This window comes from Micrasema longulum, unplaced genomic scaffold (genome assembly GCF_059751315.1).
Source record: "Micrasema longulum isolate JH-2025_06_02 unplaced genomic scaffold, ASM5975131v1 h1tg001312l, whole genome shotgun sequence".
In the NCBI taxonomy this organism is placed as follows: Eukaryota; Metazoa; Arthropoda; class Insecta; order Trichoptera; family Brachycentridae; genus Micrasema; species Micrasema longulum.
Window position 1 is genome coordinate 137316 of NW_028278499.1, and position 24828 is coordinate 162143.

A 24828-nucleotide genomic window follows, 5' to 3' on the forward strand; every position below is an offset into this window, starting at 1 on the left:
CAACTCCTTGGTGCAAAGTAGACTCGAGAGTGGCTCTATGATTTGGGGGCCACATGAACTGAAGTACTCTCTTATGATAGTGAAAATCCTAATCCAATATTATCTTTGGTCCAACCCGACCGAGTTTCTCGAAGAGATGCTTTTTTTGTCCAATTTTTTTTATACTTAGGAAACCTATTGTTTTCAGCATTGTTCTTTTTTGCATATTTTTTTTAATGAACATTTTACCGGATATTCAGGAAGTGGCTCCTTCAGCAGAAGGTCTCCGAGTATCTCATCGCAGTACTTGGCAAGTTTGTACTGCTGGGCCTTGCAGCAATGGTTCTCGAAGGACAGGATGACCGGGTAGTCGGATGTCACGAAGGCCGTGTCCCGGAGCGCCACGATCACGTCCCGGAACAGAATGTCAGTGCACATGGCCATTCCGTGAGTGATGATAGGCTCTTCGTCCTCACCTTTTCCGTCCCAGCAGTCCAACTCTACACATCTAGAGTTTTAAAAAAATGTATGCAAAGACCAGTCAAACTTACAAAATTCAATGATCAAATTATTAATTGAAAAATAATTGTAATGTCAGCAACACGATATTCCAATATCCTTATTGTATAAATGTATGAATATTTTATCCGTTGAAGCTTTATTATGGTCCAAGCTGGTTTCTCAGCATGATCTCTATCTATATAAAAAATCAAAAAAACTTATCTGGATCAAGAAAAAGACGTCTGCTGAGAATCTGGCTTTTAGAACGTGGTTTTTAATATAGATTTTTTTTTTGAGTTTTTATTTTTTATTCGGACTTTTTTTAAAGCTTACCACGAGGAATGTTAATCTGAAGTTTCCCGGTCTGACTCTGAAAAATCGTGTATATTATTAAATATTTGTTTAAAACCACATACTGACTTTTCTATGTCTACGGGTTTTCAGACAAAACCGCCTCTTCGCCAGGACATTGATGAAACCAGCATGCAAAACCCACTATACGCCTTCACCATAGTTGTTGCACAAAAATATAATAAATAATATCCCACAACAACAAAAAATATACATTTCACAACATCAAACAAATGTTACGAAAATTCATAACCTAATCAGTGCATGCAAGGTTTGCCTACTAAAAGCATGTTGATTTTATATTGTGCAACAACTGTAGTGAAGGCGCATAGCGGGTGTAGCAAGTTTGTTTAATTGATGCCTTGCCAAGAAAACGGGTATGTATCGGACTTTTTGAATTTCAAACATAAAAGAAAGTCAATGTCGCATTTTTTGCTCATCCGTTGTTGTTCTACAATCCCGAAGAAATGTTAAAATTCATAATTAGTTAACAAATACCTGCAACCAGCTAACAGGACTTGTCTATACATCTCCACGGAGCTTTTCCCGCCAAATTGTCGTCCCGACAGGTATGTGTTGTGGGACGAGTTGATGTAGTAATGGGACAGGGGCTGGTCCATCTCCATATAGATGTCCAGGCGATCTAAGAATACAGGGGCGTTCTCGTCGGACATGAGGTAGCGGATCAGTCCGTCTTTCGTCAGTTGTTCTGCAAATTCAACACAGACATTTCAATCATTTTTTTTCGAGCACATTTCAAGTACTGAATCTGAGTTTTGGGAGTAAGTGCCTGAGAAAAATATTAGGCCTAAGGTGGTCGATTTCACAACAAACATTGAAGTCCTAGAACGCAGCCGCCTCCTATGTTTTTTGCGAGCGTTTTGAGGGTCCACTGACCTGCCTTGGACGCGTGCGGCGGATGCCTCAGAGGAGCCGTCTGGAAGACCGGCAATCACGAACTTTCGGCGTTATTTGTCGGAACTAAAGGACGCGGGATTGACATGGAAGGACGCGAGAATGCTGGCTAGCGATAGGATCTCCTGGAGGCATTTGGAGATGTTCACATGCTCCACTTAGAAGCGGATGTGGAAAAGAAAACTGAATTTAACGTCTGTGCTCAGGCGGATTAAGATAGGTACAGTTTTGTGTGAGAAATATACAAATTTGGAAGGAAAGCATCGCGAAGAATCTGCGGACCAGTGAGAGAAGGTAATCAAAGGCGCATTCGGTTTAATGTAACTGTACAGTATATACCAGGCTCCAAGCATCTCCACACATATGAAACTGCTTAGATTAAGATGGGTCGGACATGGACAGTGAATGTCCGATTCACGCGTCCAGAAAATACTAATGAGCAGGTGGATGGAGATTAGTGGGAAAACCCAGGCGGAGATGAGAGGATGAAGCGAAAAAGGATTCAGCGCAGATTCTCCAGCTGGCGAATTAAAAAACGGCGGCTGAGGACAGATGGAGTTAGAGGTGAAAGTTGAAAGAGTCCAAAACTCAGTATGGGCTGTAGCGCCATCGAGGATAAAAAGAGTGTAAAATAGAACAAGAATCCTGTATCAGAGTGATATCAATTCTCAGGTAAAAATCCTGAAAAGGGGAATTGAGTGAAAACAAGTCCGTCTCCGGTTGGGACGTTCGCCTACGACGTTTGAGGTCTGGGGTTCAATTTCTGGCTAGCAAATGTGGAATATTTCATTCTTCCTGGACTGACACCTGAATTGTGAGACTAAATATCTTACTATCCATGTAACAAAAATGGTCCAGATATGCTGCAACAATTGGAGCACAAATGTAGTGCCCTATGCACCACTGGATGCGGGTAGGAAAATGATGGTGCTCATGAACTTTCAATTGTAATCGAACTCGGCAAAGGCAGCTTGCGAATAATCCAATAATAATGAAAGGCTATATTTACTTTTGTTTTTCGCGTCTTCGTTCTGTTCATAGGTGTTGATGATTTCAGCCGCACGTTTTTCATCGTACAGCGGATATAGAATCTCATTGAGTCGAGGATCTCTCTGCTTCTCATTCATGAAGTTGATGAACTGTTCCAAGTTGATAGTGTCCGCCTTGCCCTGGGTGCTGTCGACAAAAGAGTGAATATTTTTAAAATACGAGATAAAATGTATGGCAAGATGGTTGTCCAGGATTCTGGTTCTATTTCACACACAAGGCTGTATTACTCATCTAACATGGACAAAAACAAAACAATCAAATGTAGTATTTGATTTATCAGGTCCGAGTGAAATAGAGCCAGAGAATCCTGGACGAGTGTTTTCGACTAAGTGGTTTAGTAGTTAAAAACCCTGAAAAAGTCAATCGAGTAGAGATAAGTCCGCTTCACAGTGTAGTGGTTGGCGCGTTCGTCTACCATGCTTGAGGTCGAGATGATCGAGATACACAGCATTTGGTGCACCAATCCACTTGTGAGTGAATTATCAAAATTTGATCTTGTTTTTGCTCATTGATAATAATAATAATGGACTTCAAATTCACCCTTTAAAACAATGCTCACTGTCATCTAACCTACGATCACCCGGATGACAGTGCTGAAGGTGAACTGTGTATTTCAGTGTGAATACATCCAAATCGCTGACAAGCTAGGATGTCAAACTGCTGACAGCCAGGGAAATAGCAGACGACCACAAGTCCCCACTAGGAAGTAAAGAGAAGATGAAATAGATAATAAGTCAGTACTTAGTTCAGTCAGCCTCAGTCGGACATTCTAAGTCAGTTACAACATGCAGTTCAATGTTTCGTTACTCAAGTAAAACATTTACGCAGTAACTCTATCAGTTAAAAGCTCAGTCAGCAACAAGTACTTTGCATCATCTCTCCGCGTTCACAATCGTAAAATCTCTGTCCAATAAATTGATATACCTACGCAACTTGTATTTATATATTTTTTTTTTCATAGAGTCTTTATTCAATAAAATATACACATTATTACAATATTAATACATTATAAAGAACACAAAGTATTAAAATATATTTTGTCCCGATAAACTATTCAATAATAGTTCCTCATCGGGTGTTCAGACATTAGTTTTCATTAATAATCAAATAAAAAGAGTACAGACATAATGCTGTATATGTATAAAATAATAAACATAAAAAATAGTTTAAAGATTGTGATTATTATATAGAATTTATTTTTTTTATAGTAAGAAAATAGAGTAAAATAATACAATTAAAATTAAAGAATAGCAATTTACTTGAATATATTTTAAATATAAGGAAAAATTAATCACATTTAAAAATAGTGTGCGCTCATAAATGTAATCAAAACAAGATAAAAAATAAAACAAAGTAAATCGAAAATTTCAATTCAAATCTACAGAAAAAATAAAAATAATAAGAATATTTAAAGTACCCAGTAAGTAGTAGTATAAAATTGTTAATTGTAAATAGGAAAGTTCCAGCTGTTTGGGTAATATAAAAGTTAGTGTTCCTAGTGGTCATACTTCAAGGAACCCAAAAACATTCTACGCAGATTCCTTTAAGAATAATGTGTCCTTCAATCCAATATCAAGAATGTGCAGATTATACAACAGCATTGAAATTTTTGAGACTGAATTGTAAACAATAAAGGTAAATAATAAGTGTAATAATAATAATAATAATAATAATAATAATAATAATAATAATAATAATAATAATAATAATAATAAAATAATAATAATAATAATAATAGTGTAATACAATAAGTGTAACCTAAAAGTTTTTATGTTATTTAGGTATATACAAGATGCTCATTTTTACAATAATTTAAATTTGATAACTTACAATGCAAGTTTTGTTTTGTCGCTTATTTTATTTATTGTTTTTATTAGTTTTATATTAATTAATGCATTTTTTCGATAATTTAATTTTGATAATTTGTATTGTTAATTTTATTCGTATTTTGTATTAACGAATTAATTTTTACAATAATTTATAATGTTTATTTTATTAAAGTATGTATGTTATTAATGTTTACATGTAAATGATAAAAAATAAGTAGTGCCTATTTTTTATTTTAATATTTCTGTATATTATGTATTATTTTTTATTGTTTATAAACCAAATAAATAAATACATATAAATAAACTTCGCCGTGTGTTTTTAATAAGTACAGGTAAACGTCGTTTTGCGCCGGTTCGATTTACGCCGATCTACAATGAGGAAGTTCAGTGGTTTTTTTCAAAATTTAAATTTGTTAATAGACTGTTAAACTAAGTAAAAAAAAATATTTTTATATATCGTATTATCGGCGCTACGATTTTTCAAAGTTTTGTATTTCTGAAATAACTCCGCGTGTAACGTCAGAAGTTCATTTCCGCTTATTCTCATTCAGTTCTTCCCATTGGTCCAGAAGCGACAAGCATACCGGAAATCTTCCATAGCTCTCAGATCATAGGTCGATTCACATGAACCAGTGACGTCATTTAAAGTAGTGCGTTTTTATCAAAATATTTTTTATTATTTTTTCTGTACATTTTCAAGAAACTTGGCAGTACAATTTAATGCTCTAATTTTTACCCCACGTAAGAAAACATTTTTTGTATCCAATTTCCCGTAGGGCTGAAGTTCCTCATTACGCCGGTTGGTGCCGGGGTGGGATTCCTTGTTCGGCCGACACCAGACGACAATAGGCGCCGCGATTCTAATAGCAGACACACTTTTACACGTTGTTTTATTCTATTACCGTGTACGCGAGTAGCCTATTGTGTGTGTGAAATTGTTTCCGAGTTAGTTTTCGTTTCGTTTTTAAGAAAAATAAAAAGGCATGATTATATTTTTAATTGTATTATTATTAAAATTAAAAAAATATTAAAATATTTGTAGTTTATGCTATGATTCTGCAAGAAAGGAAGCAACAATCATAGCAAATGAAATTACGTGTATTTTCAAAAAAGTGTGAGATTTTAATTTAGTACCGACGAACTGGTGAGTTAGTATATTAAAAAAATAATTATTTATGGCAAGAGATTATTAACTATTTTGTAAACGAATTTAAACTGTATTTATTAAAGACATTTATAATTTATTTAGAATATATATAGGATATGTATTCATTAAACATGTTAGATTGTTCTTAGAATTTTGACACGGAACCTTCCATTATATTTGTTTCCATTTTCCGCTGATTTTTTTTACGCCGGTGTCTCTCGATGTAAAACGACGTTTACCCGAACTATTTTACTCAGTAGGGTGACAATTATGACAATGAGGAAGTTCAGTGTCTTTAAAAAAAAAATGGTTAATATACCATTAAACTAAGCCAAAATTTTATTTTTTATATATCGTATTATCGGCGCTATGATTTTTTCAAGTTTTGTATTTCTGAAATCTCTCGATCTCATAACTGTATAGGTTTACCCCCTGTACACTCCTCTGAATTCGGATTGAGGTCACTCCTCTACATTGCCTCTACTCAATATAACCTCCTGCCTATTCACCTTAAATCAATTTCTTACCAGTCTACGAATGGAAATCAAATTACACTAAAAAATCATTTCCTTAAATTATTTCTCGATAACCCTTGACCTATGTAAGTTAATGTTAAATGATATATTATAATTTGTTTTTAAAAAGGTTTCCGAGATTTGTCCATTTTTGTTTTAATTATGTTCAACTAAATGTATTTTTATCTGATAATCTTTAATTGTATCTATCTCAGAATGAGTTTGCTAACTCATGGGAACACAATTATGTTTTGTACATTTTTGTATTTTGAAAAAAAAAAAAAAAAAAATTCCGCGTGTGACGTCAGAGGTTGTTCTATGACAGTTCTTCCGATTGGTTCGTTTTCAGTGACCAAACCAGATATCCTTAAAAGCTTTCATATCACATGAACCAGAGACGTCATTCAATGTCGTGCGTTTTTATTAAAATATTTATTATGATTTTTTCGTACATTTTTAAGAAATTTTACCGTAAAATTGAATGCTCTAATTTTTAAGGCGCGCAAGAAAACATTTTTTGTATCCAATTTCCCATAGGGCTGAAGTCTCTCGAATATGGGTCATGGTTTTACAATGTTCGGGCTGTACATTGAAATTTTTTAATACCGAAAACCTGAAAGATTTTTGCCCGAATTTAGAGTTTGTAGAAGACTCATCCCCCAGTTCGACCCCTAGTAGTGCAAGATTGGTATACTCACATGCTTCTAAAGAGTTCTTCAATATCATTTCTGGGGCAGATTTTGTGGTAGAGAGCGTAGAACTTGTCGAAAGTAAAGGCATCTTTTTCTATAGTGTCCGACTTGCCGGACGGTAGGCCGAGGTCTGACAGGCACTGGTAAACCAATTTCTCCGTCTTGCCAGAGGCGAAGGTCCTCGCGACCACTTTCACGGGAACCTTTCCTTTGGGGTCTGTCAGGAAACCGAGGCGCATCCAACTGGAATACAACAATCATGTTTAATGATTCACATTTTGCGCCTGAGCGATAATAGTGGCATAAGTCCAAAATAGTCGTTTTTGAGTTAAACAGAAACATTCAGTAGGTAATGTGATTCTAAAAAACTGATGTGGCCTCAAAAGCAATGTTAATGTTGCACTATAATTTATTATTCAAATGAAAGAATCAATAGTAGCGGAATGATCAGTACGCCATTGTTATTCACGAAAACATCGAAAACTTGATGGCACAAGAGAGTCAACTTTAGGTTGTGCCATTATTTTGCGAAAGAATGTTAGTTTACTGATGGCGCAGATGCGAGTGTAACTCGGTTGTCAGATGGCAGAAGGGACCATTTGTATTTTTGTCTATGTTTAAGTTTTCAAAAGTTTTCATTAATATTTCTGTAAATACACGCAGAAAAAAAAAATCTGCGTCATTTAGAATGGTAATTAATTATTGAAATGCAAAACTAAAATATTTTAGTTTGTGGATTAAAGTCTTGAAATTGAGACGTATTTCAGCTCTTCTGAAAATTATTGAAAATTACAGATGGTCCCTTCTGCCATCTGACTACCGAACTGCTCTCCTATGAAAATGAGTTTTTTGAGTTGTGCCAATATTATTCCCGGGTGCGATTAAACTTTTTTTCACCTCTATTTTCACATCTATAACGACATATTTGTGTTCATTTTTAAACAACATCTTACTTTTTAGTGACTTTTTTGTATTTCAGATTGTTCTAAAATTGATTTTCGTATAGTTACATATTTATTACTATTAATAATACTAATTGTATTGCAATGATTTTCTTATCATTACAAAACGTTATATTTTTTAGTTACTTACTAGTTTTATAAATTTTTATAAGATAAGTAATTCCGGTTCTCATCAGGAAAAGCAATTAAGGTTTTTTTTTAAATAACAGAGACATAACAATAGCCCACATTGATATAATTCTACTGATAAACGTTATTTAGAAAACAAAAACACTTAATTTTTTAATGATACAACAAATTGTACAATATTTAAATGATGGCTAAAAATACACAAAAATAATTGTTATTATGATAATATCTAAAAACACAGACAATATTTAAATTGGTACCTAATTAATATTTATGGAAATAATAAATTAAATTCACCAAAAGCGATTGAAACAGCCAAGCGATAAAGTAAGAGCTTAATATAACATTATCTCTAAGCCATACCAATAACTATGCTGTATGATTAAAAATAATAATAGTCAGACAATAAAAAAAAAACAGTTGATTGGCTTTAAAATTAATTGCAGTATTGTTATTACTGTACCAAGTCCAAGCATAACTGATTTGAATAAAATTAATTTCATGCAGATGGAATGCAGTTATAAAGTATAAAGTTGCAACATGTAACAGATTTGATAAATAGCAATACGAATGCATTTCATATCCATAAGACTCATTTGGTCTTATACTGTAGGCATTTTGTATTGGTACACCAATCGCAGCGTATCTTGATCATTTGTGTTACATTAAGGTAAGATGATCAGTCTTACGCTACAGGTACTAGTCCAGGGACAATGAAATATTCTAGAGTAAAAACACCCTTTTAAATAAATATTTCAACTTGAATACATCAACCATGTCGGGAATCGAATCCGAGACCTCTTGCATGGTAAGCAAACGCGCTGACCATTACAGCACGAGGTCGACAACGAATTAAAATGAATCATTTTCACATTATCTTTTGTCATATTCATTCGTATTACATTTTATTGTTACGTATTTATTATTTTACATAATTATGTTCTTTCATTTTTATAAGATTTTACTTTTTTTTTTTTCTTAATATTACTTGTTTTTAATGTTTATTATGTCCTATTTATATATAAAAAACGCAAACATAAAAAGCTTAACATTATTAATATTCAAAGCATTACATTTGTTGTCAAATGTTTTATTAAATATTTGTAAATAAAAATATTTTATTATTTAATTTGATTTTTACATTTATTTTTTAATTGTTTTAAACTTTTTTAAACTAAATGTGTTAGATAATTTTTAGGTTACATTTTTGTTTCTAAATCTTGGGTCAAAAGTAATGTATGCAACCAAATATGTTTATATTATAAGTTTTGTAAAAGGCAATTTTGTCATATATGTTAATTTTTTTTTAAAAATATATTTTTTTAACACTCGAATTTTTAGGACCAGTTTTCTCTGAAAAGGTTGCTGTAATGTCTCGTTCAACAATGTTTTGAGTATGTCTAAATGCTTGCAGATAGGCTGGATTTCCTCCCTCGGGAGTGGTTCAGATCTAAATTAGTTGCAACAGAGGGAAAACATTATTGGTTCAGCCGGATGAATCTTACCCACATGATAAAGGTCTCAGCCCTTTTACTTCACAAAAGTCAACGGATGGAAGAGTTGAAGAGATTTGGATGTTTAAACATGGGCAATGGTGAAAAATGAAATGTGTAAAGTGGCCACTTAAACCAGCCAACGACAGGTCGTAAGCCCTGTAAATGCCTCGACTTTCATATTCCCTTCTCAAAAACGTTTTCCCTCTGTTGCAACAAATTTAGATCTGATACACACAGTTAGAGTGGGCCGATGATGTATGAAGTTTTTTATTTTTTTAGACGCCAAAGTGAAAGCGGGCTAAAAAGTTGCATTTTGGATCACATTGAACGTAAAAATAATTTGAAAAAAAAAAATCCATACTACTTTTGGCCCTCAACCTAGGTTTGAATATTATCACTTTGTTAATTATCTATATTGATTTATTTTTTTTAGTAAAGATATGACTTAATCACATTACAAATTCGAACACGTTTTAAAACTACCGAAATGCAAAAAGTTTACACTCCGCGGAACTGACTCCGTTGAGCGCCTGGCTAATATTGACGAACACGATGGCTCATTAAAACAATGCTACCCATTTATTACAAAACCAAGTGCAACTCACGCCCTTAGATGCTTATTTAATAAGGTTTATTGCACATTATAAAATTTAATTGGACCGACTTTATTACTTAAATACGAAATGACAGCCGGTTTAGCGCGGAAAATCGTCTTTTTTGAAAACTTCAAGCTCTGGTTGCGGGCCAAAAGTAGTATCGAAATTTTTTTTGCTGATATTTTTTGCATTCCGAGTAATCTAAAAGGCAACTTTTTAGCCTCCTTTCATTTCAAAATTTGGCAAAAAATTATCAGCCCACCCTAAGCGACGGGTATTTAAAAACAAAATTTACTTTAACAATGTTTTGAGTATGCCCAAATGTTTGCAAACAGGCTGTATTTCCTAACAGGTTATTGTGTGTCTTGTGACATCATATTGGGTTAGTGTCATGATGCTGTGGAAGTAGGTTGCTTGATAGTACAGCGGCAATGATTACATTGGGCCAGGTATGCATAGTGAGGGTGAACTGCAAAACACACGGTATTAGGACATAGTATAGTGAACTTACTGCTTCATTAGGTTAGTGCGCGGACAGACATTGCTTCCTTTATTGTTGTGTGTGATCAAACGCAGCCCGGCTTGCCACTCCTGTTGTTAGACAAATACAGCGGAGCATGCAAGGAAAAATACAACATGCAATAATATCAAATGCTAATTACTCCCAATAAATATAATTCAACAATATAAATCAATAAATGGCGTATGTGTTCAACAGGGAACCATCACATACTACGAATACCGATAAAAATATATGAAATGGATTTAGAATAATTAATTGTATTTTCAAAATCAATATGGATATTGTGGAAAAATGTTTTCATACATAAATTTAATAAAAATACGTTGCTAGAAAAACACGACATGTTTGGCCTTGATCGTTGTGACGTCAAGATTCGTGATAATGTTCTCAAGAAATTTCAATGGCCAGGAACAAATAAACATGACTCGTGACGTATTAGGGGCGTGGCCAATGGAATGACCATTTTTGCGGTAATTAAAAATTAAAAATTAAAAAATATTTTCTATGATACTGTGGAGGGCATCATCAAAGCTTATTGCATCGGATTACGCGTTGCGGGCCAAAGCGGTTTTCGGCTCTGCCAATTTCACGGCTTGTTTGTGATACCCTCCACAGAGCTCCCCTCAACTGTTTTGGAAACAAAGTACGAAATTATGTGAAAATAAATAAAACACTGAAGAGGAGCTGGTGGACGGGCGACACGAAATGCCAAGTTGAAATGTAAATGTTCTTCCGATGCACGACGTTTAGTAATTTGTCCGAGCTGACGTTGCATCGGATTACGCGTTGCGGGCCAAAGCGGTGTTTGGCTCGGCCAACTTTACGGCTTGTTGGTGATGCCCTCAACAATACTAATAATTGGCAAAAAAATATATACCGGACAGTATTTCATAGACCTTTATTACTAAAAAAAGTTTTGAAAAAACGTGATATTTCCCTATTCAGCAGCTGTTATGAATGTTATCCAAATTTTTAAACGAGTTTTACTATTTTATTGGTACAAACATAAGGCCAGACCAAAGCCAAAAACATAGGAACCTGGGAAGCCATTGAAGAACTGCAGGCGGTACCAAGAATGAAAACATCATAATATTTCCATTTGTATTTGGACCTAAATCTTTTAATAGTCTGCCAAAGAATGTTCGGGACATATCAAAATACTACAAATACAAGCAGAAAAAAAAAGAAAATACAATAGGGAAATCTACGAATACCGATAAAAACGTGTGAAATGGATTTGGAAAAATTGCTTGAATTTTCAAAATCAATATTTTTTAATTTTTTTTATTTGAAAAAAATTATTTATAAACCCTTACGGATTATTACATTCATTTTACACAAAATAATATATACATTTTTTATTTGTACTCTGTTGTTCAAAATAATATTTTTGACATCTTTTGAAAAGTTTGTCTGAGTCTTTTGTTTAGTTTTGTCTGGTAGTTTATTGTATAATTTCAGTCCCTGGTTCATTAGTCTTGATTGTCCTTGTCTTGTTTTAGAAAGTATGATATTGTGTAGAAATGTTTTTATACAAAATTAAAAAAAAAAACAAAATTGTTAAAAAATATGTCTTCACAAAAATGTGACATGTTCGGCCTTGACAATCGCGACGTAAAAATTCGTAACGATTTTCTTTTTAAATTTAAACAAGGTCACAAGCAAAGGTCAAAATTTTACCGAATTGTGACGTATTAGGGGCGTGGTCAATGCAATTAACCGTTTTCGAAGGAATTCAAAATTATAAATTAAAAATCATTTCCATAATAATAATAATGTATGGATAATTTATATAGCGCCATTTTTGTGAAAATCACCTCAAGGGCGCTGCTACTAATAAGTAGAAAAACATTTTTTTTTACTCGACAGAATTTCATAGAACCTTTTAATTTAAAATTGAAAAAAAAGTGATATTTCCCTATTAACCTAGAAACAATGGTCACCATCAAGCTACCTACACTAATACCCGTATGCATAGACGAAACTTAAGGTGAGGAAAGTACCCTAAAGAAACCCTAGCTTTAGTAGCGAATTCACGAATAATATTATTTAAGAATTCGATTATTTTACCGCTTGTCAGATTATTAAATAAAACGTGGATATTTTGTAAGTATTGCCAGGGCAGTCGAATTTTTTACCAGGCGTTCCATTAATGTGTATCAGTATAATATTAAACGGTATTAATTTACTTAATTACTAAATTATTATTTATCTCTTTTTTTTACGTTTGCCTAGTATAAGTACCTGTTTTTTTTTATAGTCCAGCCAGTAAAATTTATTTTGTTGTAAAACAAAACATTACATAACACACAATTATCCTATATTGTTCACGGTCTGGCAACATTACGCGGCGACTTCATGCATGCGCACGCGGGATGTCGGGTAGGGGGGGGGGACTTTTGGCCATAGTACGATATATGCAAAATTGGTTCTACACGCCTTCTGGTATATTATAATTCCACGATACTAAGGTACTGTAAAAAAACATGATTGGAAGACACCATGAAAAGAAATAAACTATTTGGATACACAACTATCTAAAATCTAAACTTATCTGGGCCCGTATGTATTACAATGGGAAGTTAACAGAGTTATGTATCTTAAATTGGCCACCGAGTAAGATTGAATTTTCTGTATGAAAAAATGAATATTTATACATGGGTGTCATACAGGTGCACATGTTTGACAGAAAACTCGATTTTACTTCATATATGGAGCCATAATCGGCAGAACAACGCAAGCGAGATTTTTGGCGAATAGCATTTTTTAAGGAAAAGTGTTCCTTATTGGCATCATAGCTCTATAAAATTCACCTGCTACATTTAAGGAAATTCATTTGTTTAATTTATTATAAGAAAACAACAGCCATTCTAACAACAAAAAAAACAATAGTTACAAATAAACAAAAATTATAGGCCAACTATAGTTTTCTATGTGTTACTTCGCATCATTCCACTCTTAAAAAAAATAAAATATTACGACATATTATTTTTAAGTTACGATAATATAGGCGGTTACGTTAGCTCACACCACGTCAAGAGTTATAGGCAAAACAGCGTTATCGCCACTATCTTAAAAGCGGAAGGTATTTAAACAATGAGGAAGTTCAGTGGTTTTTAAAAATAAAAAAAATTGTTATAGACTGTTAAACTAAGTCAAAAAAATTTTTTTTTCAATTTTTTTTATATAGTATTATCGGCGCTACGATGTTTCAAAGTTTTGTATTTCTGAAATAACTCCGCGTGTAACGTCAGAGGTTCATTTCCGCTTATTCTCATTCAGTTCTTCCCATTGGTCCAGAAGCGACAAGCGGACCGGAAATCTTCCCTAGCTATCAGATCATAGGTTGATTCACATGAACCAGTGACGTCATTGAAAGTAGTGCGTTTTTATCAAAATATTTTTTATTATTTTTTCTGTACATTTTCAATGAACTTTGACGTACAATTTAATGCTCTAATTTTTACCCCGAGTAAGTAAACATTTTTTGTATCCAATTTCCCGTAGGGCTGAAGTTCCTCATTTGGCTGTCATTTTAGTATTGGCAGTCACCAACCATTATAAATCCCATTTATCGAATTATTAAAAAAATATATATATGATCATATTACAACAGAGATGAAGAACATTTAAGAGAAGGTAATATAGAAGTCCAGGCATCTACAGGGCTTATGACCTGTCAATGGCTGGTTTAAGTGGCCACTTTACACACTGTGTAACATTCACCATTCTGCCTATATTTGAACATCTATATTCCTTCAATTCTTTCATCTGTTGATGTTCGTGAAGTTAAAGAGCTGAAACCTTTATTTATGCAGGTGAGATTCAACGAATTGAATTATTTCACCTACATACTAGGCAACGCCTGAAAATATTATTTTTTCAATTTCTATACTTCTTCATGGACCAGGTAATTTATCAACAATATTTTGAGTTTGTCCAAATTTTTGTAGACAAGGACTGGATTCAACTCCCTGGGGAGCTGTTTATATTAACATATTACAACAAAGATGAAGAACATTTAAGAGAAGGTAATATAGAAGTCCAGGCATCTACAGGGCTTATGACCTGTCAATGGCTGATTTAAGTAGCCACTTTACACACTGTGTAACATTCACCATTCTGCCAATATTTGAACATCTATATTCCTTCAATTCTTTCATCTCTCTTAAATGTTCTTCATCTCTGTTGTAATATGTTAATATAAACAGCTCCCCAGGGAGTTGAATCCAGTCCTTGTCTACAAAAATTTGGACAAACTCAAAATATTGTTGATATATATATGGAACAAAAAATTAAAAAAACCTTCTCCTGCACAATTCACTATTTGTCGCTTGCGTTGTTCTGCCGATTATGGCTCGATATGTAATCGGGGCTTTAGTGTCTACTGGTTTGGCCCAAACTATTTAATCTATATAATAGTTACAATTCTGAGAAAAAGATGCGTAGAAGACATTCCTTTGTTTTTTTTTATCTATTCAAAGGTGAATATTCTTTTCGAACAAAAACCTAATTCAACAAATAGAAACATACATTTTCATATTTCAAAAATGTTATTTTTTCAAAAGGCATCGAAACTTGTTCGGACGAAGTTCTGATGAATTAAATTGTGTCCTCTGATATAATACATTTCTACATTTTTAAAAATAATTCTCAATATTTTTGAGATTTTCAAACCAAGATTACCACTTACCAAAATTTTATGAAACAAATAATATTAAAATTTCAATCAAATTTATGTATAAAAACATGCACAATTAACTTAAGATACAGAAAAAAATAATTACCCCCTAAAACAGAATAATATATAGTTATGATAATATGTACATACATATTTGTAACCATGCTTAACAACGTTTATATTATAAAAAGGCAGAAAGCACATTCATGCATTATAACTTAATACACATTAAGCCCATATTCCTGCAACACCCAGATTGCACTTACTGCTTTTTCAGACATGTCATTGGGCAAAAGTTGTTTGCTTTTCCATTGTGGGTTATTTTCCGAAGCCCGTCCAGCCACACCTAGTCACAGGAAATTGGACTTTAATATTTTTCATTGTGACATCTGATCTGTTGTATACATGAGTTATGTTTGTGGTCAAAAGGAAGATAAATATTTTTCCCAACCACTTATGTTCTTTGCAAAATGACTAAAACATTAGTTTGTTTATTTTTGTTCTCACTAATTAATTTAAATTGATTATTGATGTAGTGTTTACGAGTAAACATAATCATTTGCGTTTTTTTTGTTTATGTTTTTTAGTTTTAATTTTTGTGATTCTGAAGTCATTTTTAAATGTCAAGGAGAATTATAGGTACTAAATTTAAACATATTCGAATTAGCATTGTGAACGTCCCAAATCAATTACGGAAAAGGGATGTAATAATTTTTTAATTTTCCACGTTAAACAATTAGAATATTTTGTTTAAAGTCACGAATTAAATTAATATGCTGACGAGTTTTGGTATGGTTCCAAAGCATACAAATATACTATTTTAATGTTAGTTGATTTATTTAATTTATTTTAGAGTTGATTCCTAATTCTGACACATGTTTTAATCCTCTTACCAAGGTTATCAACTTTACTAAGGAATGGGTCGAAACTCTTATAAATAAATTTCATTTATGTTTTCCTTAATTCCTACATTTCATATTATGATAAATATAAAAATTATTTTTTTTCACCACAACAACAGGCCAGGAGGTCTAATTACAGTGGTGAATTACAGCACAGAATACCCAGGCTTGAGAAAAACAACTTTTATTAGTGTTTTCGCCGGGAATCGAACCCGGAAACTTTCGTGTGTGAGTTTATCATCTTAGCCATTACTCCTCGGCCGCCATCAATTGCCAGCCAAATACTTATTATGACAGAACTATTCGAGTATTCCCTAGCTGCAACGCCCTGATATTGAAATTATGAAAATATTATGATAAATAGCACGTTTAATAATCGATTACGACAGATTTGAATAACCGATTATTGTTAAAAAAAATAATCGGTTAAAAATGTATATTTTTTAAACTAAATTACAACAAATCGTCGTGATTGTAGAACAACGACCCATGTGATTTTCTTCAACTTTACATAAGAGCGGTTTGAATTGTTTTTTGACACTTTATGTCAGAACTTGATAAATACTAAAGTATATCCTTTGATACTTGGGTTAGTTACGAGTATATATTTATTTTTTCAAACCTGGAATAAAGCCTTTATACAGGGTGTTCTTTAAACCCTGTCGCATCCGAAACCACGATGATCAGTGTGAGCAAGAAGACATATTGGCACATAAAAATATTTTTTTAGAACGAATAAAATTTATAAAAATAAAATATTAAAAAAAACAAATGGTTGCTAACTTCTGCAGAGGAGAAACGAGGAGAGGGGAGGGGGGAGTCTGACACATCGTTAATCGCGCGGCCGCGCCCCCCTCGCTTCTCCCCTGCAGAAGTAAGCAATCATTTGGTCTTTTTCATATTTTATTTTTACAAATTTTCTTTATTCTAAATATTTTTTCAAATATGCTAATATGTCTTCTTGTTCAAACTGATCATCGTGGTTTCGGATGTGACAGGTTTTGAAGAACACCTGTATAACCATTTTAAGATCAAATATAAAAGAAAGTTGATGTCGCATTTTTCGAATATCCATTGTTGTTCTACGATCACGAAGAAATAACTAATTAAATAGGGAAATATTACATACTACGAATACCGATAAAAGTATAAGAAATGGATTTAGAATAATCAATTGTATTTTCAAAGGTTACTGTGGAGAAAAATTTTCATGTTTAACTTTTTTTTTTTTAAATATGTAATATGTCACTAGAAAAACGCGACATATTTGGCATAGATAGTTTGTGACGTCAAGATTCGTAACGATGTTCTAAAAAAATATGAACGGTCAGGAACAATGTTGAAAATAAACACAAATCGTGACGTATTAGGGGCGTGGCCAATGCAATGACCGTTTTTGCGGTAATTCAAAATTACAAATGTAAAAATATTTTTTATGCTACTTAGTGGCAAAATATTTTTTTTTTGCTATACAGTATTTCATAGATTCTTACTACTTTTAAAATGTAAAAAAAGCGTGATATTTCCCTATTAATAACAGATATAAGAAACTTTAAAAATATTTTATTGTAAAAATAACCTATTATTTTGATAAAAATATTTTATTGGCATAATCGATTACGCCTATTACTAGTTGGTAGAAGGTACTCGTATACCGCTTGACCATCCAGTTCCTAGTTCGACATTGACAATAAATCATGATGGATTAATAAGGTTATGCAGATAATGTGTTACCTTGGCGGTAGCGGCGTCAGGACACACAACATGTTGCATATTAATATTGATATAATCGGTTCCACTGCATATCGTGAGAGATTTGTCTTCCAGAGTTTCGCCATGCTTGTTCAGCAGATTGTAACTCAGCTTCGAATCCTGAAAACAAGTTATATTAACAATATTTTAAGTGTGTCTAAATATTTGTAGACAACCCCCTGGGGAGTTATCGAGAATTGATATACATTACAGCAAAGAGGGAAAATATTTTTGACAAGGGAATGTGGACGTCTAGGCATTTAAAGGGGTTATGACCTGTCATTTGCTGGTTTAAGTGGCCACTTTAAATACTGCATAACATTAATAATTCTGCCTGTGTTTGGGCATCCATATATGTATCTTCAATTCTTCCACCTGCTGATTTTTGTGAAGTAAAAGAGTTGAAACGTTTATTGATGTAGATGAAATATTTCACTAGGGGTGATATTCTAAACGCTTTCGCGACCGTAGAAAACACTTTTATCTCACGTATTTTGTATGTAAATTCACTCCCGTGCTCCAATCCTTTTCTTAAATATTCCAACCTTTTACAAAACATCTCTTTTCTCTTCCTTAATATCTCCCCCTTTCCTCTTTCCTCTGTAATCCCTTTTCCCATATAGTAATAGTATTGAAGGTAAATTACGAACAAATACAGTTATTTCTATTTTTGTATATCTTAAGCTTTTTTTTATTTAAATTTCTAATGAATATGTTTTGTGACTTGAATTATATAAATAAAACTTTTATTTTATTGGTTGCAATTTGGCAATAAACCCGCTAATGCACCATTTACATTATGTACAAAAAGTTAAATAAAAACTTAATGATTATTCGTTGTTTACATAATGCAGCAGTGGCGAGCCGTGATTTATTTTATAGGTAATCTACCAAAATTGTTTATTAATTTGTTCATACGTATACGAGTAAGTACATAAAATTAAGTAAGTAAAATAATAAATTACAATTTTTTCTGTGGTTCTGTGAAAATCAACTCAAATAACAGCTTTATTCTATACTTTTTTGATACAATACTCGTACAAAAGTTTATTAAATAATACCACAATGACATTCAGCAGATATTTCCATTATGATTTAAACGTTGACACTGAGCACTGCCCGATCCCCTTTAAAATGAATAATGCCAAAAACGGCCACTGCAAACGCCATAATATGTCCTGTGTGATACATAATAATATGTCAACGGTATCCTATCAAAGAAAAATTGTCCTTCGGAAATAATGTTCGAAATACTAGTTTCCGATTAGAGAATCTTCAAATAATATTTGTAATCTACAAGCTAGTTTTAGTAATAAAAAACGTGACTAGGTTTAAGGCGTAAAATAAAGTATAATTTTTGTATGGAGAATTAAGCTGAGGTAATTGGCTAGTTTCACCGTTCACTGAAAACGGGCTGGGGACGCACTTTAAAGATATTTTTTTTGTAGGAAGATATAAACGGTGGTGGTGATTTTTAATAAATGATAATTATTTTATTTATTTTCCCATAAACATGGTTCTTATAAAACATTATTATGGAAAGTCAAATATAATGGTTAGCTGTGCATAGTCGACTATTTAGACGATTCGCCCCTGTAATAAAGTCTGCTTTATCGTTAACAGCTTGAATCTTGAAAGATTATTATTTGTTTACATTTAAATTTGTGAGTCGAATGCGTTGTGTTTAAAGTTTTAAACCGTGCCTCGTATCCAAGTGAGATTTGAAACGTAAGCATAGTAAATGGGATATGTAAAGAATGTGTTTATAGAGCAATAAATGTCCAGATAAACCAGACAGCGTAAACGATCACGAAATTCTTTATATACATAAATCTAAATTTCCATTTCTTCGTATTACAATGGAGAAGTTAAATGCTACTCGAATTTGCACGTACATAATGTTTTCATAAACATCAATGACATATTTTTTTAATTTTATTTTATTTATTGAAATAAACGACACTTAGTTCCTTTTAGATATTAGTTACAAATACAGTTAAATATACATACATGTAGTTGTAAGTTATACAGAGCGTTATAAACTATGTAAAAAAAATATTACTAGTTATAAACGATAAAAAATGATAATTTGGTGTTAGAAATACTTTGAACCAGATAAAAAAACTAAGAAAACAATTTTGAATAACACTAAACGATTATTTTTCAAATTATATGTATTATTATTTAAAACTAATACTTAGGTAAATAGTATATATTTATGTATGAAAATATATAATGATGTAAAAAAAATTATAAAGATAAATATTTTGTACTTGCAAATAAATTGAAGAAAAGAAACGAAAAAATAAAAAAAAACACTAATAAAGGAGTTTTAACAATTTTGAACAATGGTAACAAATATTTATCTAGAACTATTATTTATCCATTTATCCTTCCATAAAAGGGGTTGTTATGATGTGTAGCTGCAGCGGATCCAGACCTTATTAATTTAATTGTAAGGTAAAAAATGCAGGTACAATTAATTGAAATAGGGCGTTTTCTCAAATTGGGATTAACTTCAAAATATATTAAGTATTTAGAGCGGATTTCAAAGATTCTAATGATATAACTATCAAAGTATAAAAATCTCACTTTCATTTATAATTTAGGGATTTAAAAACGAATACATACAAAACGGCTCGCAGTTGGTATCACGTCACTTTGACGTCACACGTCATGCCCGCCGAGTGCGTTTCTAACGAACATTACATTACAGGTATAGCGCGGTAACGTAACACGTGCCTTTAGTCCCATAGGGCGTGAAACGCCTCGTTTTCACGTGTTTCGAATACGCGTATTTTAAACCAGTGTACACAATTTTTCATACTGTTATTACGATGATTTTTTGCTTATTTAGTAATATTAAAAAATACGTTATTTTCAGATATTATTAGTTTCAATTTAAAACGTGAAGATATAAAACAAAATAAAATCTGGAAATGTATTTATTACCTTTGGTACTCCCCCTGCTCTGATGTCGCTCACTTGACAAAGTTCGATGACGTCACCTTCCTGAAAAAAAAGAAATACTTTGATTAATAAAATACGACCAATTTCTTAAAATCATTACATCTAGCAGACGCAAAGGAGAGGATCAAAATCAGATATAATTTTCTCCGCATTCAGTTTTAAGATCTTTCAGATTTTATGTTTACAATGATAATGACGATATATGAGGGAATGCAGGATTGGGATTTATTAAGGACAAAATAAAGGGGCGTGGCAATAATTGGGACATGTAGAACGAATGGACGGCGAAAGAAGGTGTAAAGAGAAGGTTGATTAATAATGAAAACTAGGAAGATAGAAAGACATAGCATTCATTAAATTAAATAAATACTTGGAAATGGGCGTATCAAAAGAGAATGATCGGCCGATGTGCATAAAATGCATGAATGCACGCATAATAAGTATGATCGGTATGTAGAGATAAAGTAGCGTGGCGTTTTATCTTCTCTGCCTATCTTATCTTCACGGGGAAACGGCGTGATGGTGTTTTGTGCCGTGAGATAATTATAAAATATATAATGAATAAAAAATATTAGTAGGTGGCAAAAAAAATAATGGTCGGTCGCATTAATTGCATTTGTGAGAGCTCAAAAATTATATGTGATATTTCTCAAATTCTCAAGCCTGGGTGTTCTGTGTTGTAATTCGCCACTGTAATTGGGGCTCCTAGCCTGTTGCGGTGCAAAAAAAAAGGGAATATTATTATTTTTTTTAAACTTCACCAAAAATTCGACATATGAGTAAGTGTCAAAAAATGAGAAAGGACGACTGCTTTGACTAGATATATATTATTACGTACATCCTATGAAAATTGTTAAGATGTGAAATTCACAAACATTAGGCAGAATGGTTAATATTACAGTGATCAAATCAGTCAATGACAGGTCATGCTGGTTTAAGTACTTAGATTTTCACATTTCCCAATAATTATGCTCGTCGTACAATAAAAACTTTAGCACGATATATTTTTTCAACGAAACAAAATAATGTTTTAAAAAATACCTCTAAATTGCGACGAAGAAGACGTCACAAGAGCAGAAATTTTAGTTGCTATTTTTTATTTAATTTATTAGTTTTCTTTCTTTTATTATTCATTATATTATAAATTTATGCGTATTTGTGTATGCATATATGTTTATGTGTATATGTATGTATGTATGTACATATATATATTTGTATACATAACAATATCATACATATGAAACAAGGTTTAAAAAAAAGATAAGATTACCAATGAGGAGAAAAACAGAATCTCAAAACTCATTGTACAAGAGATTGAAGCTGTACAATGAGTTAGCTGAAGGAATAAGGGAGATGGAAAAGATTGAAATATTTAAAATTCATTAAAAAAAATACGTTAATGAGAAATTTTGATAAAAAATGTAATGTTATTAAAAATTTATATTAGTTTTTAAGATGTTATAAACTAACTTAATAAAGCAAAAAAAAAAAAAAATATCAATAAATAAATAAATGTGTGTACGCATGCCACGCAAATCCACCCCCCAAAAATTTTATCAAGTGCATGTGTCACCTTTTGTGGGGTGTTACCGGTAAAATTACCGGGCCGGGTGAATTGGCGTGGCATGCGTGAAAGGGGTCTTTGTACTCGTAGATGTATGTATGTATGTTGTATGTGTACATTTAAATTCATTTTTATTTCTTTTTGCATTGTTTTATATTAGCTTACTCTTTCTTCTTCCTTTATCTCTTCCTTCCCTGTTTTCCCACCCCACTTCCTTTCACTCTTAGCAAACTGTACCTACGTCTTGTTCCTATATGAAACCTGGATTGGTCTTGTTATTTGTTGTTATTCTGTCTCCTTTGCGGGTCACAATCTGGGCGATCGGTTTGCTTCATCAGTCTCCACCCGTCTCCATCCTCCGCTCGTCTCTTCAACTCGGCGTACCCGCTACAATGCATGCAGGAGATAATCTGGTCCGTGTAGCTTAAACGGGGTCATCCTCTGTAATTTGCGCCTCCGCGCATATCCTCCGCAATCTCCAAATCCGGCCTGGGTGTCTTATGTTATGGCCTATCCATTTGGCTCGCTGTTGTGGAAGTTTATTGAGCGAGCAACTAGGACTCCCCAGTAGGGTGAGCTGATGTTGTATGAAGTTTCTTATTCTTTTAGACATCAAATTCAAAGGGGTCTAAAAAGTTGCATTTTTGACACATTGAACGTAAAAATTATTAAAAAAAATATTCCATACTACTCTTGGCCCTCAACCGAGGTTTGAAATTTATAGCTGTCTGAACATTTTGTTAATTATCTATATTGATAAAATATTTTTTTGGTAGTAAAGATATAACTAAATCACATTACAAATTCAAATACGTTTTAGAACTACCGAAACGCAATAATTTTACACTCCGCGGAACTGATTCCGTTGAGCGCCTGGCTAATATTGACGAAAACAATGGCTCATTAAAACAATGCTACCCATTTATTACAAAACAAAGTGCAACTCACGCCCTTAAATACTTATTTAATAAGGTTCAATGCACATTTGAAAATTTAAATGGACTGATTTTCTTACTTAAATACGAAATGACAGCCGGTTTAGCGCGAAATTTTGACTTTTTTGAAAACTTCAAGCTCTGGTTGAGGGCCAAAAGTAGTATCAAATATTTTTTTAAATATTTTTTGCATTCCGAGTAATCCAAAGGGCAACTTTTCAGACCACTTTCATTTCAAAATTCGGAGAATAAAAAATATCAGCCCACCCTACTCCCCAGCCTTGTTCAATACCTCGGTGTTTCCAACATGTTCCGACCGATGAATCTCCAACACGCGCCTGTAGCACCACGTTATTCTGTGTTTATTCATATTACTGTGTTAGTTTCATGAAATTATTAGTATTTATTATTTTCTATTTTTTTAATGCCTTCATAATCCAAGTTATTTCCTTATCTCTGTTTAGATTTGGATATTGGTATTTCAATTAGCTCCGGATTGTCCTCATAGTATTGTATATTAGTAGATGCAAACATTAGATTATCTAGATGCTAAAGGTTGTTATCTATTTATATGGTTGTTGTGTACAATATACGTACTAAGGCGGATCTACGCGCAGGCCAATACGTTGGCCTGTACGTATTGGCCAACGCATTAGCCATCGTGTAGAGGTAGCTATTTGTGGCTGGCAGAGATAGCACAGTTGGAGAGCAAGGGAAGAAGATCGGCAAGAGCAGAGGAGACTCCTGGATACAGCAAAGGCCCCCCGGGGTAGTCGAGCTTATGATGATGATGAGAGTTAGCACACGCGCTGGCACTTGTGATTAGTCTGGTGTCGGTTTTTTAACACATATCGAAGTGCGCTGGCCGAGCGCTGGTAATCGCATACACACGTTGGTCAAGCTTTTAATACGCTAGGAGCTACCGGAGAGTAGAACTTGTTTTGTGCGCTTTTGACGTCCGCACATTGGCCCGCATCGGCAGACATTGATTTTGTTGCCAATACGCGCGCCAGCGTACTGGCCAGCGTATCGGCCAGCGTGCAGAGCCGCCTTTAGTCCAATACTGGAGCAACCCGGATTCTACGCTGGCACCGCTAGGCCCAATTTACACGTATCTTCCCAATACTTCCGGCCCGGTAAACTTAGGGTGGGTGGATACAAGTTGATTATTTTCTTTTTTCGTTTAATTTATTTAGTTCCTCATCGTAGGTAAAAATGTTGCAAAAAGAAAATTGAGTGAATACGAGTATTAGTCGGTATCGTGGTGCACTGATTAGTACGTTTACCTGCTATTAAATAAACAAAAGTAAAAAAATAAATGTATTATAATAATGTATTT

General features: G+C 33.1%; 1 protein-coding gene across 1 annotated transcript in view; it reads right to left on the bottom strand.

Annotated features, from left to right (window-relative positions):
• The window catches only part of norpA (no receptor potential A), a gene marked incomplete at its 5' end in the record, with an annotated part of 37497 nt that extends 16465 nt beyond the window's left edge, over window positions 1–21032 (bottom strand). The window contains 7 exons of the mRNA XM_088234980.1: window positions 229–487; window positions 1330–1540; window positions 2756–2922; window positions 6986–7222; window positions 15633–15712; window positions 18003–18140; window positions 20973–21032. Coding sequence (XP_088091106.1) covers window positions 229–487; window positions 1330–1540; window positions 2756–2922; window positions 6986–7222; window positions 15633–15712; window positions 18003–18140; window positions 20973–21032 — 1152 coding nt within the window. The remainder of the gene's footprint in view (window positions 1–228; window positions 488–1329; window positions 1541–2755; window positions 2923–6985; window positions 7223–15632; window positions 15713–18002; window positions 18141–20972) is intronic.
• Between the last annotated feature and the right edge of the window lie 3796 nt (window positions 21033–24828).